A 17,554-nucleotide genomic window follows, 5' to 3' on the forward strand; every position below is an offset into this window, starting at 1 on the left:
CACACACAAATTGCAGTAGCAGCAAATTAGTCTTACAGAGCTAGGAATACTGATTATGCAATCAAAAATGGCCAAAGAAAAGCGATTAGTATTAATTATAAAATTTGTAATTCGCGGAAAAAAAGCACAATTGACATCGCAATTTACAGACTCAACACCTTACAATAAAAAAATTTAGTTTCCTTGTATCGCCACCTCGATGACCATGTCTCACATTATTAGTGGCAGAGGTAAGGAGGACATTACGTTGGGCGGCATACCGTGGGCAATACAAGAAAAAGTGTTTCACTGATTCAGACCGCACACGCAAATAGGCGACGCACAACTATTTATTTTGAAAAGATTTTCTCCAAGACTAGAAAACCCAAGTCAAAGGTGGTTGTGATCAAAAGATAAACGCCTTGAAAAATAACAATCATGTAACTCGCTGTGAGTATGGGGAAGATAATTGACCAAGTTTTCGCTGTAAAGGAAGGGAAGAGAAGATACAGAATTTCGGACATCTAGGTGCTGAGAATGCGGATGGAAAATAAGACTTCTGAAATATAGACGTACAATATAGGAAATTGTGCGTAGTTTTCCCTTAAGCTAAGACAGAAATGTGTACGTTCACCAGATAGTTTGGGCAATAGTTCAATCAAATAACATAAAGCAAGATTCTCAGCTATTTTGTAAAATTTGCTCAATTTATGTGGCTCTCTCTTGATACTGTAAGGCACCTGAGAAAGTTCATCTTGTAACTTCCCAGAGCTGTGTTTTCAGTTCAGCTCCAACACCTCGAGATTTCTCCGTTACACCAATCTAGCTCACACAAAACAAGCTAGTTTTTTAAATATTTTTTTTAAGAAATGTCAAAAGTGGTCAGTTGTCCGAAAAAAAAAAAGATTTCCAACAGTACCGTTAAATAGACAGAGAGTGATGATCTCAATAAACTGGTCGGTCCTGCTGTAGTGACGCGACTGTTAGTGACAATGTCAAAAACAGTTTTACTATGCTTTAGCAATCTCCTCACGAAGAAGTATTTGTTCGGAGACATATACCAAGCTTAGAGCAAAGTTTGGGACGTGCCGGAAACTGTTTCAACAACTCCCTCGTAAAACTGCGTTGATCGCTGATGATAATCCGTAGGCCGAAAACAATCTGAAAATTACGGCAGTGACGCAAATTTTCCTCTTGAAAAGATGAACGAACAGATAATTTCTTGATGTCCGTTCTCAGGGTGTCTGTAAAACATTAAATGAGTATTTCAGGGGTATCCCATATACCATACCGGGTTAGGAAAATACTACAAAACTCAGAAATTCCGCTAAACATAAGGACATTCTAAGAATTTAATTGTGGTGGTGCAGGTATTGTTTGATCAAAATATGTTATTGCACGATTGCTTATTAGGATGGCTAGACTTCTCGACTCCTTTTTTGTTTATTTTGTTGCATGAGGAGAGGGGGATAATTTTTTTTCAACTTAAGAGTCTTTCCACTCATTTTGACCAGTCTTATAATGAGAAATTAACTAAAAACTTGAACTTAGGTTTGAAATTAAGACCTCATTTTGTTCTTTTAACCCAGACTGTTTTCAAACCTCGTTCTTAACGTGATAACATCTTTTTTCTGTCGGGAAAAAAAACTTTAGTACGTGCTCTAAGATCCACGAAACTTAATTGAAAGTTATCACGCTTTGTTGGATTTATTTAAACTATATCTGATGTCCTTCCTTTTCTCTTTTACTTTGATTTACTTACTGACGAGATGTTATTAGCACACCCAAGTCAAAGATATTTTTCTTTATCTGACATTTTAGGGAAATTACTCGCAAAGAATAAGTTGACTGTTTATAAACGAAAGTCAACAAACCAACAGCTGTGAGCTGTAAACAAAGAACATGTTACTTTCAGTGAAATTACTGTTTGAACAGGTACATCTACGTCTAAATTCGCACTGTACAAAGGAACTGCGCCAGCTAACTGAAATTTACATGCAACTTTATTTCACCGCGGATACAACAATTACAACATATAACTAAATCAATAAATCATTTTCTCATCGCCTGATAATGAATCAGGAATCTGACCAACCACAGAACGGTATCAACAATTAGACCATGATCACTTATTTTAAGTAACGCCTACACGTCGTAACAGAAAACGCGATTTCAACTACTGTCGGTTCTCCTCTGCTAAGTTTTGTCAGTACAACTTTTGTGAATATAAAAAAGCTGTCGGTGATTTGAAAAAGTCTAACTCAACATGGGTCACCACCCAAAATATTTTGGGCCGATGGGTGGCGATCGCTATGCTGAAATCAAAGCATTGGAAATGGAACGAAAAATGTATTTTTCTACCTTATTTATCATCAGCATGACGCTGTTGGCTCTAGGAATCGTGGCAAACGTTATTGTTTGTTTTGGTCTGTACAGATGTAGGAATAGCAGATCTCCTACAAAGTTGTCTCAATTCTTCATCGTTCAGTTGGCCATAACAGATCTGGTGTACAGAGCTGTGAGTGTCATTCGGGAAAAAGAGGACAAGAAGCAGGATCTGAGTTCAAAGCACTGCAAAATCGCCATATTTTCCCAATTTTCATGCGCTGCAGTGTTGTTTGTTCTCTTAACGGCAATCGCTTTGGATCGCTACGTTCATATTCTCTATCCTCTTCAAAGTTTGACGATGAACACTAGAAAATATCTCACAATATTTTTCATCTGGCTGTATGCTTTCTTGATTTCTTCCGGTTTCATCGCAAGTGCCACCCCGGCTTCGAAAATCTTCAAATTTCCTCGACCAACTATTCCATATTCTTCACGAAATTTAACGACAAATAACTCCAGAAGTTTTGAATACAAACCTCGTCACACGCACTGCGTCCCTGGAGTCTCGGGTTCAAGGGAGCGAAAAGTTGCCTTCACGATGTACTTCGTGTTCGCTTTTTTATTTCAGCTGTTCTTAATTGTACTTTTCTACACCAAGATAACCATATTCTTATGGAAAAGAACGAAAAAGAACAACACTGTGAACAGAAGTGCTGCGAAAGCAAAGCTACGAGCTATTCAAATGTTTATCCTTGTGGTATTTAGTTTTCTTATTAGCTGGGGACCAATAATGATTCTGGATATGTATGCCTCATATTCCATCAAAAGGTTGGGAGTATTTCATAAGTTTCCTTTGAGACCACTATTTGATTGTGTTTCACAAACAAGTTCCATACTCAATCCGTTCATATATGCGTTTGGCGACGCAAATTTTAAGAGGGGCTTCCATCTTTGCTTTCGTAGAAGGCAATGTGGCGGGCAAATTACTCGAGTTTTGCCTGCCACAGTGAAAGAATCTTACGTTGAAATGAGTAACCAGTTAAGTCCAAGCATAAGAGTTCAATAGCCGTCGCCCCACATTTGCAAACAGTGGATCTTCTGTCCCAGAGAACATTTCACGCAATCTTCCCTGTAATTTTTTTATGTAATTTAAGTAGCCATAAACGCAGTTTTGGACGAAAGTCTGTTTTGTCATTGCAAACAAAGACAATCTTTTCCCTCAGTCTTTATAATTTTTCGCAGTTTAGCTATGAAAGAAACATAATTTAAAAAGTGGAGCAAGATCATTATCATAAATCTTTTGTAGCTGAAGTTGGTTTATTAACAAGCAACTGTACTGTACTACATTGACGAAAAAAATCGTTCATGAACCAAACGTTATCATTCTTGATATAAATAAATTGAGAGTTTTTAGTGCAGAATTAGGCGTGTTAAAAATACAATCAAATTTTCAACCTCGCGGTAGAGTCAACGAATCATTCCTATCAAAACTCACAGGTGTTACATCGTGAAGTTGGATTGTTCTGACAAAGTTTCAAAGAGGTGGGAAACAAATGATTTGCATCGTTAAAGCGATATTTGCGGTTCAGAAATTTTTAATGAAAGACAGAACTTCTATTGTTTGGAAGGTGCTCTGTCTAAACATTTACTTTGTGGTTTATTATCCCAACTAATCAGGGGTTTTTATTTCTAAATTTCCCCTCCCTCAAGAAGAAAAAGGATACGTTTTTTGTTTAAACGCCTACCATCAACCTACCAGCAATTAAAATGATTGTTGACCGAAGACCAATTTCATTGTACAATTTGTATAGGTTATCACATGATCCCGAGTGCAATTTGGGATAATTTAGCACGAGCAAATTTTTCAAATGCTAGGGCTCATGCTATTTGTAGTCCTTAAAAAATTTGCGATCTCTAGTTAATAATATACAAGCAAAAAAAACTGTGCGATTTGTGATCTGGAAAAAGGAAAACACATGGATGTGGCTTTCATTAAAACTTTTAACACAACAGTGGGTTATGGCCTCACAAGTGTTAAGAAACAAATTAGTTGTGTTTCCGACATGCCTTTTTCTTAACTTGGCTCGAATCACATCTGCCAAAACTGGAAAAAATCATTGGATGTATAAATAATATAACGAAATAGACACAAACGCATGCATTTATATCGAGAGTTTGCTAACTGAATCTTGTAAATTTGGTGAAAGCAAGATACTGCCGAAATGTAATAGTACAGGGAATGAATATTTAACGATTATCTTGATTGTGATTCTCAACAAATTAAAGACGTTGTGGCGACTTTTGGCTTAAAAAATGGTCTTAAGCCAATTATTTCGATTTATGAGCCACGAGCGAGATTTTCTGAAAAAATGGCAGTGTATTTGCAGTGTTTTACTCTTAAAATACGTAAATGTTTTTCATTTTAGGAACGAGTTCATGACCCTTACCTTCTTTCCCTTTGCCATCCCTTTTTAACAGGCAGATTTGCCCATCGTAAATCGACGGCAAAAAATTTACAACTTATGTGTACAGTCGAAGCTTACTTCACGGACACCCGCGTTTAAATATACGGACAGTTCTCTTGGTCCCTGACAAAACCCACAAAAATAAGCTCTTTTAAAATTTCCAATAATTCAGTGCCCTTTGGGCTTACTAGACGATACGTCACAACTGTCGGTTCCATCATTTGCGTGTTTGGTTCTCAGATAATCAAGAAAAGTGCCCTCAAATACGTTCAAATCGTTATTTTTCCTTTCTTTCTAGCTTTCCTTTGTTTTCAGCTCTTAAATATCACAGACCAGCTGTAGTTTTGTGTTTTCATTCGTCTTTTGTCCGCTGTTTCGGTTTTGAACATCTCTATACTTTCAGGCGATGTTTATCCCTCCCAGTCAAACTCCCCCTTATTATTCCCCTGAAGCTAAGCTGCATTGTTATTTGTAAACAGTGTACGATGGCCTGAAGGTTATTGAGTTCTGTTCTACTTCTGCCGATACTTGCATCAGTAAAATGCTGTATTTTCACTAATAAGACAACTTCACACAGACACCCGTTAGTACCAAAATATTCTTTAGTTTCCCTGATTTGGTTCAAATTAGCAAGGATCTAATGTACCTTACTGAAGCTGGAAAATTCATAGCATTCGGCGGTAGAACACACATCATGTAGGCCGATGACAGAGTCGATTCGTGTCTAAAAACGATTGTCACCAACATGAATAGAACGAACGAACCGACGATCGAGCAGAACAATTCATTGGCACCATGAAATTAATCTTATGGCGCGAAACAGATGTTTATAGATCCAGGTCCTCTCGGGCAAGTGTTCAGGTTTGCAAAACGTGACAATCAAATGTTTAGAGTTCGAGGTTGTGAAAATCGCATGACGTTTTCATGAGCGGAAACTAGTCTTTATTATGCTAAACGAGAGGAAACCTAAGTAAATGCAGTGGGCCATACAATTCCCGTGGTAAATTATCATTTCCTAAGCGAAAGAAAGAGGCAAGAGGAATAACAAGGTGAAAGGCTTGTGTACAAACTAACAAAGATACACAATATTGACCGACCGGGATCAGGTAAGATGAACTTTGTAAACAATCTACGTCCATGAATTGCCCACACCTTATGCCTTCAAACCCTTTGTTATGTTCATAAGAACTCCAAGTCTGCGAATTTTACAGGTCCTGATATCCAGAAAAAAATTGCTTTTTTTTACGAAGAGGGCAGAAGTTTCGAACTGCGTAACGCAATATTCCTGAATATTCACCAGTTTGCCCTAAGGCAGTGCGAGTAACGTCATATTTGCTTTGTGATTTATCTATCTCTATAGATCAAGATTGTTAGGCGACGAATCCATTTTACATTTTTGAAGTTTTGCTAATAACTTGATTGAATATTTTGAGCTACGAAGAATAATTTTCTCATTTTGCGATCCAGCTACTTAGTAATAGCCCACAAAGAGCCACATAGAGCCTCTTTGATTATGTCAGGTTACATAGCAGGCGAAATGTAAAGATTTATTTACAAATAAAGGGTCGTGAGTGTTAACGAAAAATTCTGATTTAGTATAGAATTGAAAAAGGAATGATTTTGAAAAAATCTTCCTTGCTTCTGGGTGTGTTCGCTTGTTTCTAAGGTCTCAATGGCCATTTTACAGCTAACGGTAAATGTCACTCTCTTGTTGTTACTTGAAATTTTTTTAGGGCTCACCCTTTTTACGATTGTCGGTTAAAATTTGTCAATTTTTACGTCCAATGGATAAATTTCTTTGCCGTTTTACGGCTATCAGTTAACAACATTGAGACCTTCTTTCTACTGCCGGTTTCTTAGGAGTTTTCTTGGCGGATTTGCGGCTGTTTTTTTTTTTTTTTTTTTAACCCCCATGTATTTTTTCCTTAGTGTTTTGACAATTTAACACCTTTTATTCCCATAAAAATTCTCATATTTCGCTTGTTTCGTAACATCATGGCTCGAATAGTATGCGACCTTGGGCAACTGTAAATAAGTCATTATCAGTACTCTACACAGCCTCGAAGGGGTTGACCGTTAACTGTAAAACGAGCAAAAAATTTAGCCTTAAGCGTAAAAATTAACAAATTTTAACCTTTAGTCGTAAAAAGTTAACCGAAAAAAAAATTCAATGACCAAAATTTGAACCGGTAGCCATAAATCCCACCACCCCAGTGAGACCCTTTATGTAGACGCAACAATCACTTAACTTATTCCTGCTTCAGGGCAATTTTGACCGCCCTCCCGCATACAAATTTCTTTAGAAACGCAAAAGAGATCGCACCAAAATCAATTGAAAACGCGAGAGGGTTGCTAGGTTGCCACTGACAACGAGATCCTTTCTGATTTATGTAGAAAACAACGTTTTCTGTTTTAAAAATAGCCTTTAAATTGTGGTTGTGACACAATTTAAATGACCTTATAACCTCTTCATTCAACATTGTCCTTGTCTAACGCATCTATTATTAAGCCGGTCTCTGCTATCAAACAAAATCACGAACTGTCGTCACTATCAAGTCGATGCTGAAATGCCAGTGATCATATAAGAGATATGACAGATGTTCGCTTCACAAAACACTTGTTGATTTAATTTATCCCTTAGCTCGAGGAAACGTGCCGCAGATGGAAAGAAACAATTAATTTTAAGCTCGATTGAAGAGCTTACTTATTGTCTCTAGAGAAAGGCGCAAACGGTTTCCCACTTGCTGTGACCGCATCTAATTTTGTTTTTATCACGCATGGTTGCACTGTTTCTCCAAACCACTGACCACTAAGTCTAACCGACTCTTTTCAGCTTTGCATTGTGGATAAATCCTTCTCTTATTTAGTCGTTCAAGACCATTTTAACTGAGTAAATCAGGTGATTTCATTGACCTGCTAGAGTAGTTTAAATTTTCATTGCATTTGCCGCTTGCCCTCGGGGCGTAAACCGTATAATCAAATATATTGGGTGCTGAGCGGCCTCGCTAAGAGATCGAAACATGGGAGAATGGAGAAAAAGTTCAAACTTGCAAGGATCAATGCGGCTTTTCTTTGACTTGGAAGAACAAATATAATTTCATTTGACAACTTGAATCAGCAATGATTATCAGTCCTTTTCGGACGTGGCCGTCTGTAAAAGCCACCGTCTCTTATCATAAGGATTTCGCTTTCAGGTCCCTCAGATAAAAGCATGTCGATTTTACCGTGTTCTCAGTCCCACCCACCGTGCCTGTGTTAGGGGCTCATTATGTTGTCGATGGGAACTGCTCCGACTAAATTCGTGAGCGTCCGTCAGAAGTGACAAGGTTAATGATCACTATGGGTTTGGCCGCTGCATCGCATATATTTCGCTTAGCTTTACTATCCCAAAAACCCCTGCAAAACCTAACCGGATTTAAAGTGAACTCTCTAAAGGTCAAAAGGATCTGGGTCACAGCCAGTATATAAACTTGGAAAGTAAGCTTTCAAGTTCGCCGTTGTATGAAGATTAATTGTACCTCATCTTGTTCTGTTTTGTATATAAATACAACTTTGTATGACGATTAAATCGTAACGCAAGTGGGACAGATCATGAAGTGGGATATGTGTCCTCTGCCGGTCATGCGCATGTACTAAAGCCTGGATCCAGCGCCAGCGTATCAAGCTTGAAGAAGAGATTAGGATGATGTAGTAATTTGCTCCAAGATAGAGAAAGGTCACAGTTGAAAACGATAGAATTCCCAAGGACAGATTCTTTGATTCTTACAGTGTTGACTTTTTCAAAATCCGTTTGGTTTAACAATTGTTTTGGTCTTATTTAGATAGACAGTCGACTTGTGACAATTCGAATTCTTATGTTGATTGATTGATTGACTGATCCTGAATAAGAATTAATTAGTGAAGGGAGAAGTGACATATTGATCCTCGAATGAAAGGCCATTTTTAAACTGAAAGATGATTCTAACGAGGTAGAGTTGAAACAAACTCTTTATAATAAAATTCTCCCATTATTATCATCAACTGTCATAACTCAAATTTCTTTATTTGACATTCCCTGAACTGTTTTTCTGTGAAGTATCGCTCTCTGATCAAGATCCTTATCACACTTTCTACCGCGCATGCTAACTAAATATCATGTCAAGCATGGTGAATGAGTGCAGTGATCCGTGTATGGAAGACCTAGGACTGTAGCGCTTCAAAATGAGAGGTTAGTGTGATCCTTTGCATGTTAGAAGTAATTAGTTGTCTGCGAACTGACTCGGATTAGTTATTTATACTGCCAACCGGTAGAAGTATACGGGAATTACTTCAAACAACAGTTTGATATCAATTGTGCAATCGTAATTAATTCGCTAAGTGTTTAAACGCTGTGATCAGTAAAATGATTGGCGAAACTGAGTTTGGAATTTGCCTTTCGAAGGTATCGAAATTGTAAATTAATAATCCGTCGTTTAGTCGAGAACAAAAATCAAAAGCGCGAACTTAAAGGCGAAAAAATTCCTCAGATTCAGATGATTTTATGGTTAGTATTGACACAGAGTAGACCAGAATGATTTGTAGTAGTGGAATGACTCGGAGAATCGTATTCCAACCGGCTAAAGCACGCTAGAAATTATATTCTATGAAGGTAACAAGAATGTTTACTCTTTGAAGTGCTTTTTCGGCGTAAGGCGATGCTATTTGTAGGAAATATGGTGTGGCCATTAGCTTTGTTTTGTGATGCGAAACACAATTATTAACACAAGCCGTGTTAGCCATGAATATGTTAATAGGTTTGTCACACACGCTGTCGGGTCAAGTGAAGACATCTCCGTAACCTTTCGGGTCTTGCGTGTTAATGGCACTCTCTTTATAGATCGGAGCAGAGTAATCTCGCGTTGAGTTTTAGCAAGTTAGCGGACCGACTTGTAACACTTTCACTTAACTACCATTGCCCGTTTTAAACAGTGTGTCGTAGTTAGAAACAAAAGCATATCATTAACAGATTGACTCTGAGATAGCTGTCACCAGATGAATATCATTGTTTCATTGCCACAGCTAACAACGGTTTCTCAGAGTTCGCAAGATTTTAAAATTCCGTCAAATTACGAATGCGCTAGTATATTGTATGACCATCCCCGCGCCGGGCAGCAAGTGGCGCATCAAAAAATGCCCCTGGGCCAAGAATTTTGACCTTTTGCTTGAACTGATGACAAACAACTGCAACCTACTACATCGGAAGGTTGCTACATTGAACGAGTGTCCTTTTCATGGAAACCATGACAGGATGATTTTCTGCGTACAATGGTTGATTCTCCACGAAAATTATTTGGCGTTGTTGTTGCGTGATCCAGGTATTATAGACTTCATTCGCCTTTGTGGCTTGCAGCTATAATTTACATATGTCGAACTCGATTTCTTTGAAAACTTTGTGCGCGTGAGACATCCCGTGATAAGGTTTTATATGATTAACATCGCGAGTTTAGTCTAATTCGAGTCAAAATCCTCCTTTCTAGGATTACGCAACAGCAAAAGGCATAGTTAGTTTTGTGTTCTCGAGAATACTCCCGCAAAACCATTTTGGTAAAGCTTTCGTTTTGTTCTCAAGCGGTAACAAAGGGATAAAAAGGACAATAGTAGTTAAACCTGTTGGACAACTTTAATATTTGTCAGTTGTTGGCGACGCAGGAAATTTGAACGGCGTTAGCACGTCGCACTTTAAGACAAGGTGCCTTGCATACCGATACTGAAATAGATGGAACTTGGCCTTGAAATTTTCGGACTAACCAAACGAAATTTAAGATTGAAACGTGCAATTTGGACAACAAAGAATGAATTGATACGCCTTACCGCCCGTAAGTTCTTCCATAAACTATTGTTGTGAAGTGTAAGACTTATTACGCGTTGAAAATTTATTCAGACAATCATATTTTAGTTTTTTAACAATCAAGCAAGCATCTATTTCAACGGAGTGAAATCCTATGTACTTGACTCCGCGTTTCCAAAAGGTCCAAACGACCCACTATTTCATCAAAAATGAACCCAAAATTTTGCTATGTCGATCACTTGCTCCTTTTGCCGAATATTCCAAGTAAAAATCATTTACTCGTCTTCATATAAAAAGACATTTGTAGTGATAGTTATATAACTTTTCAATGCAGCGCCTTGATCACTGCCTTTTGAAAATGAAAGCAGCTAGTTCGAGAAAGACGGTCACGAGAGATCTTTATTTTAAGCTCGTTTTCAAAAAAACGAGTTACATGCTCTCGTTTCAATTACTTGTTTATTAACTCACCGACATTATCATCTTGACCGCGATTTTTTTACTGTTCATGTGCATATTGTGTCTCTTTGTGGAAATTAAAAAGGGTGAAAGGACAAGTGAGATGAGGCGCTTTACAAAGCGTGTTGAAACTCGTGAGGGCTCGTGATAATCGCATGTTTTTTTTCACTTAGGTCTTAACTTGCTTTGGAACAAAGTATATTCTTCAGTCCTCTGAAAGCTTAAAGCCATTTTGATAACTATTCTAACAACGGGTTTGGTAAGTTATCTTTTAAAGCGTAGAATTATTTATTAACTTATGACAAAATGCTCAGCCGTCGTTAAATTGACTTTCATACTCAGCAGTGAGAAATTTTCAACGCATCCCCTTGAAAGGTCCTTCTAAACTTTTAGAGAGTGTCAGATGTTTGTTTATTATTGTCAAGCGAATCAAAAGTTGTGTTATTCAATAGAACATGAAATATTTGAACTTGGATTTATCCTAAAATCATTTTGTGCTAGACAGAAAAAAATTCTGGCTTATCCCAGTAGTAAAAATTATTGACCGAATTCCCACAGAAAATTTTATGCAAGCTTTGTATGAGCATTCGATGTTTGTTTACAATTATAATCTAATAATCTAAGAATTGTTTCGCTGTTTTAGAAGACCAATTTTACGATCTTGTGCAGAGCATTAAATCGCCAGTTTATTGGCAAATGGAAAAAATCTTTAATTAGACTGTTGGGGTCGGTCTCAAATAAATTAGGTTCTCGGCAGCAGCAGGACGCCCGTGGCTCGAAAACGAATGAGCTAATAACAAACATTCCCTTTTCGCTTTGAAAGCACAACTGCACTTAAGTACAACGGGAAAACAATGTCAAAAGCTTTTCGTTATGAAAATTTGTCGGTTATCTCGTCAACGTAAGACCATGGTCAGTAGTCGAACACATATGTTTTCCGAGTTTCAAGAACCTAGTGATTAGAACAACGGCTAGAAAAATTTCGTGCACCAGTGGAAAGTGGATATTCTGAGGCTGCCAGGCGTGTAGCTCAAGCGCTCGTTCAATTGCGTATTACAACACAGACAGCTCAGCCTTCTTATTTTCTAATACGTGCAAATGTTTAACCTTTGTATTCGTAACTTCATGTTGAAACGATTTATTGGTAAGCTTCGCTAGAATTTTTGTCAAGGGCGACTCAGGGAAATATTCACCTCTTTTTTTATGAGGAATATTGCATCAATCCTTAGGATATTGAAATAGATTAAAACGAAGATTTGCATCTTAGAGTGATTTCGCATCACAAAATTACACTTTTGAAAAAAATCTGATGTCTAGGGCTACTTTTCTCGTGTGGTTTAAATTGTGTTTTCTTTCGAAAGCAAAGAACGCCAGATCGTCAGGTGATTCCTGCGCAGGATGCACTCAACAACGGTTACGAAGATCGCGGCCTCTTGGCAAACCACGAGTGTGATATCGAACGCGTGCTTAGTGAGATCATGTCACGCACTTCATTTTCCTTGATCATGTTGCGTGCATGATCGAAGTCGCCCGCCTGGAGGATATCACTTACTCAATCAGGCATCACATGTCTTTGGTACATATATATTTCTCAATCCAAAAATTAAGGCTTTTTTGACAAGTGAGCAACACATCTATTTAAATCCCAAAGACTTTGATCCCCTTTCCGTTCAAACATTCCGCTCAAACAAAGGTTCTGGCCGGTGTGACATTTGTTCTGCAGTCTGTCGTTGAAAGCCACCAGCTACGAAATGCTTTTCGCTGATGAATAGTGGATCTTTATTGACAATTTCCGGTGGGTAGCTTCATCCAGGCCGTTGATAATTATAACCGAGAAACGCCAGACAACATTGCGTTGAAATATTTAGTTGCCGAAATTCCCGTTTATCACTTTCTATTGACGTTTATTAATCGTTGCTCTTCTTGATTACAGTTTTTTCAGTTGAACGCTGACTTCAGATCTTTTGCAAGGATAGCACGTGACCGAGTGGGTGACGGTAGAAATAAAAATGTATTCTCTGAAAGACATCACGAATGGCTGCGTGAAGATAGAAATCCCTGAAAATCCGCACTGCAAAGAAATAATCTCCGCTTGCGAGATGCCAGTCGTGAAAGTGGAAATTTCTGAGTCAGCGTGCAGCACGGTCAACCACCAAACGATTTCACTTCCACAGGAGTCAATCTATGAAGTGCCTGCTATTGAAGAAGTAAACACTGGCAGTCGAGAGGATGTGCTGAACATTCAGATCAGCAACGTTCAGGGCGCGCTATCTAATCAAATCGCTGACAAAAATGTAATGCCTGTGTATCAGATAGAAAACCACGACGATAAACCAAACGAATGCAAAGAATTGCATTCTCCAGCAGTTGATAATAGCAACCAAGAAGAGCAAATACCAGCTGAAGGTGTACACAATCACAATGATAAACTGCCCAACTCAGTGGCTTCTCGAGAGGAGACGTCCCCCAATATGTCTCCCAAGATGTCTCCGATGGAAAGTGAAGAACAATCTCCTGGCCACAACTCGCCTGTTTTCAACGGGGAAGCATCACCTGAGACGGCTCATCAGGAGAAAGAAATTGCCTTCCGGTTAGGTTCTCCAGAGAGGGCGCCATCTTACCGATTGGCCCATCAGCCAGATACCTTACCAGTGAAAAGCCAGTACATGGCTTACCAGTTGAGTTCCAATGGAACCAAAGCAGCTTACCTGTTTACTGCCCCGGGGAAGATACCTCCCTATCAGAATGGTACCTCTGAGAGTGCCCCATCCAACCATGCTTTGGGACCCACATCTACTCCTCTGAGTTCCAATGCTACGGTGCCACTTTACCACATGGAGGAAACGCCCACCTCACAAAATGGGGACTGGAAGAAAAGTGAAAATTATCAGATCAGCTACTACAATGGAATGCCAATGTACTATGGTGACTACAGCCTGCTCGATCTGCCACAAGGAATTCCATTCTGGCCATCAGAGTCCCGCGATTTGGTGTCAAACAACCAGAAGAAGACCCAGAATTGCAACTGTTGCTGCCATGCACAAAATGATTTTACTCGTTATCCTGAATTGAAAAGCCAGCGCCCGTCAGTTATTATGGTTCCTGTGAACTGGAACAGAAATAATTCTGGAATATCTCATTTGCCATTGAAGGTAACTCAGACTACTTAACTCTTTCTGATCATTGGTTCAATTGCTATATTTGCGTGGCAACATATTTTTTATTGGCTTATATACAGGCACACACACACACACACACATATATATATATACAGGCACACATAGATGTGACTTTATTCATTGTAATGTGACTGCTAAAAAACCCCTTGGAAATTGGCTAAAGATATGGCCAGTACTTCGTTCAATATCAGCTATCCTTGCTGTTATGTCTAAAAACATCTATGCTTACTTGTAACCATCAGTTTAGGCTTATGCCAAGTTTCAGAACAAAGTTACACTCTGCTATTGCTTTTTACGAAAAACTTTCCTTTTTTTCTACCAGCAGGTTGACAACGCAAATTACAAGATGCATTCACAGACTCGGGACGTTCCTATGGTAAGTGTTAACTACTTCTGCTGATCGAGGGATTTAAATTGCTAACTGGACATAAGTATTGAACCTCGCTTTAGAATGGATTCATCTTTTAACTTTGATTTTCCGTTGTCCATATTGAGCTCTGTTCTCATTTCCTGTGGCAACAAATTGTCACTTTCGCAACACTTGGTTGCGAAATGATGCCTTATGGAATGATCAACGCCTCTTTACACTACTTTTTTCTTGTTTTGTAAAAACTATGAAAGCAAATAAAGAATCCAAACAAAAAGGGAGGACCTCAGAGGTTTGAATTATACTAAGATGTATTTTTTTCGTGGCACAATTGAGGAACATAATTTTTTAAAGTTCGGCTCATATTAGACTGAAATCAGTAATGTTTTATTAGTTCTAGTGTTCTTAACTTTTTAACGTTAACACGGTTTACCAACTGCTAAATTAATTTGTTGCGTCCACGAAAAGCTTGAAGTTCTCGAGTTTGTTCCATCTCTCTGATGGAAATTGAAATAAGTAAAAAAGAGAGAACAACCGTTCATTTCTCATGTACTTGATGAAGTTTATCATAGAATTTAAAAGTATTATTTTAATTTTTTTTGTTTTTCTACAAGTTAGAATGTTTTTAAAAAAATTGCGAGATAATCAAACTTTGTATGGAAACGTTATTAAGCACATTATATATAATATCCGTATCTTCAATATTGTTGACATGTTGTTTTTCTTTGTGCACGACATGAATCACATGATATCCTCGGTACTAAATAGCGTGCCTGTAGCCAGAACTTTTCAGATATTTTTTCAATTTGCCTCGGTCCAAACATGTGGCTTCGTAGCATATTTGGTACTAGTGCGCAACGCATTTAGTATCTGGGAGGCACGGGTTCGAATCCCGGTTAAGCTTGATTTCTTTCATTCTTTTTTTACTGCAATTGTTAAAATCGTCATATCCCTGCGAGGATCATTTCTTTGCATGACTTATTTATTATTTGCTCGATTTCGTTACAAATTGTGACTCTCATCTGCTGTATTCCAGAGCATGTGACAGCCATCACAATATCAGAGGTTTCCAAAACTGTCATTTACGCAACTTGTTTTGTAATTATTGCTGTACTTAATTTTACGATCGCTAAGTGAGCCACATGATTTTATTTTCACGATTTTCACGTTGATCTCACGTGAAATACTTAAGGTAGGAAAAGCCCAAGTCGAAACCAAGAAGAAGCTTCTAGTACCACCATTATTATGTTTTAAATTAAAAGAATATTGTTTTTTTATTTCATTTAATTTTTCTTTATTTATTTTAATATGACTTCCCGCGGGGTGACCCCTTCGGTACTGAACTGACCCTTGCGGTACTGTTTAATCACGTACACATTTGATTTTTACTAGGACTACTCAGATGACTCAGATTCCTCTGATGATGACGAAAACGGAAAACGAGAAAAGTATTTCCGAAAGAACATCGATGGAACAACAGCCAGATTTAAGCTGACCAAAGAGGACTGGGCAAGAATTCCAATCAACACATTCCCTAGCGGTGGCCGTTTGTTGAGCGGCGACTGGACACGAATCTTCCTCAGCAAAGTCAAAGAAAGTAACCCATGGTGCAGTTTGCGCTTCAAGAATAATCACGTGCGGTCAGAAAACTCTCGGAAAATCCACTCAGCGGTGTTCTTCAGGGGAGGCGCGGAGTGCAAGCGACCAGAATGCAACGTGAAGGTGCGATTTGTGATCCGAAAAGAAAGAGGAAAACACGTGGAGGTGACCTACCTGGGAAATATTTGCCATAGCAGTCAGCCGGGTGGGGGTGAAATCTCGAGCGAAGCAAAGAAAATGAAACGTGCTCGCCGGACATATTCTACTTAAACAGAGTTTCGTAGGATTTGCTGGAATAACGCGTTTACATTAGAATTCATTTTTAATATCAGTTTAAACTAAAAAGTTGATGAATTGAAAACTTAAATGTCTTTATTGCGAGTCGTTGACATTGAAGTGTTTTGTTTTTCGATTCTTTTTCTTTTGTTTAAGGTATTATATTGTGGATGGCATATTTTTGTAAACGATTGCTGGACTTTACAAGAAAGTTGAAGTTTGTAACTTTACTTGTGTAAGGAAAGCAATTCTATTGCTCAACGTGGCTTGTATTTATATGCTAATTTGGATTCTGGAGAGTTGTCTCTTGAGAGTGTCTATTTGAAACAAGTATATTTACATATACGCCTTTGAACAATATGCAAAAACAATATTTTTTCTTCAAAAAGAGCAGTTTTTGCTACGTTTATGTAAGGAAATTTGAAAATAATTATATTATCCTCTATTTTCGATAACATCGCTTTTTCACAATGTAAATTTATCAATCTTCTTTCATTTAAAAGAGATGATGCTTGAAATACCGAGTTGTTTCCTTGTGTCCATAAGGTTCTGTTGAAAACAAGAGGGGTGGGACTTATGTGGCGGTTTTGTGTGTGCATGGGAGAGGTATAGGTAGGGGAGATGGACTCAGCCGGAGTATCGAGGTCCTATATTTGATATGTTGATTTATTTGATTAAGTTGGATTGAAGGCTTGTCACTCATGACCACCACCCCCTTCCCCCACATTGCTCAACCACCACCACTCCCTCGCCCCCAGGACAAAGCCCAAAAAGCGTGCTGCAGTCGCCAGAACATCCGTCAGCTCCGGACTTTTTCAAAATATTCAATTCTGAAAGAACTTGTGCAAAAAGTCTTAGATTCATGAGATATTGCCTTTCCCAACCGGATGTAACCGCGAGGTTGAGCAAGTCATTCATGTTATGATGTCTCATTCAAGCATCTTCGTCCTTTGGGCGGTTTTCCTCTTTCTGCGTTCTTTTTCTTTTCCCGTACCTCCCGTAAATTATTTTTCCTTCGAATGGATTTTAATTGTGTTCGCAATTTTACTTAATTTCCGCCCATAGTGGACTGTCAGGTGCAGAAAATGTAGAAAAAAAA

General features: G+C 38.3%; 2 protein-coding genes across 12 annotated transcripts; both read left to right on the forward strand.

Annotated features, from left to right (window-relative positions):
• Positions 1 to 2,083: 2,083 nt before the first annotated feature.
• On the forward strand, positions 2,084 to 3,682 carry LOC149047696 (neuropeptide FF receptor 2-like). The gene has a single exon (XM_089203664.1). The coding sequence runs from the start codon at positions 2,246 to 2,248 to the stop codon at positions 3,371 to 3,373; it is 1,128 nt and encodes a 375-aa protein (XP_089059790.1). The 5' UTR covers positions 2,084 to 2,245; the 3' UTR covers positions 3,374 to 3,682.
• A 1,941-nt stretch (positions 3,683 to 5,623) lies between these two features.
• On the forward strand, positions 5,624 to 16,973 carry LOC113681667 (uncharacterized). Of its 11 annotated transcripts, none has more exons than XM_089203656.1 (5): positions 5,624 to 5,878; positions 11,208 to 11,293; positions 12,968 to 14,186; positions 14,536 to 14,589; positions 15,973 to 16,973. In XM_089203656.1, the coding sequence occupies exons 3-5, from the start codon at positions 13,044 to 13,046 to the stop codon at positions 16,447 to 16,449; spliced, it is 1,674 nt and encodes a 557-aa protein (XP_089059782.1). In that variant the 5' UTR covers positions 5,624 to 5,878; positions 11,208 to 11,293; positions 12,968 to 13,043; the 3' UTR covers positions 16,450 to 16,973. The 11 variants fall into 11 exon arrangements, with proteins under 11 accessions (XP_089059782.1, XP_089059784.1, XP_089059786.1 ...); XM_089203658.1 differs by having other exon boundaries at positions 5,632 to 5,878; positions 14,539 to 14,589; XM_027198772.2 differs by lacking the exon at positions 5,624 to 5,878 and adding an exon at positions 8,901 to 8,979.
• The last annotated feature ends 581 nt before the right edge of the window (positions 16,974 to 17,554 follow it).

Source organism: Pocillopora damicornis, chromosome 4 (assembly GCF_964200805.1).
Source record: "Pocillopora damicornis chromosome 4, jaPocDami1.2, whole genome shotgun sequence".
NCBI lineage: Eukaryota > Metazoa > Cnidaria > Anthozoa > Scleractinia > Pocilloporidae > Pocillopora > Pocillopora damicornis.

Coding starts and splice junctions, on each gene's coding strand:
- LOC149047696 (XM_089203664.1), top strand. CDS start 2,246: ATGGGTCACCACCCAAAATATTTTGGGCCGATGGGTGGCGATCGCTAT.
- LOC113681667 (XM_089203656.1), top strand. CDS start 13,044: ATGTATTCTCTGAAAGACATCACGAATGGCTGCGTGAAGATAGAAATC. Junction 14,187..14,535: donor TATCTCATTTGCCATTGAAG/GTAACTCAGACT, acceptor TTTTTCTACCAG/CAGGTTGACAACGCAAATTA. Junction 14,590..15,972: donor AGACTCGGGACGTTCCTATG/GTAAGTGTTAAC, acceptor GATTTTTACTAG/GACTACTCAGATGACTCAGA.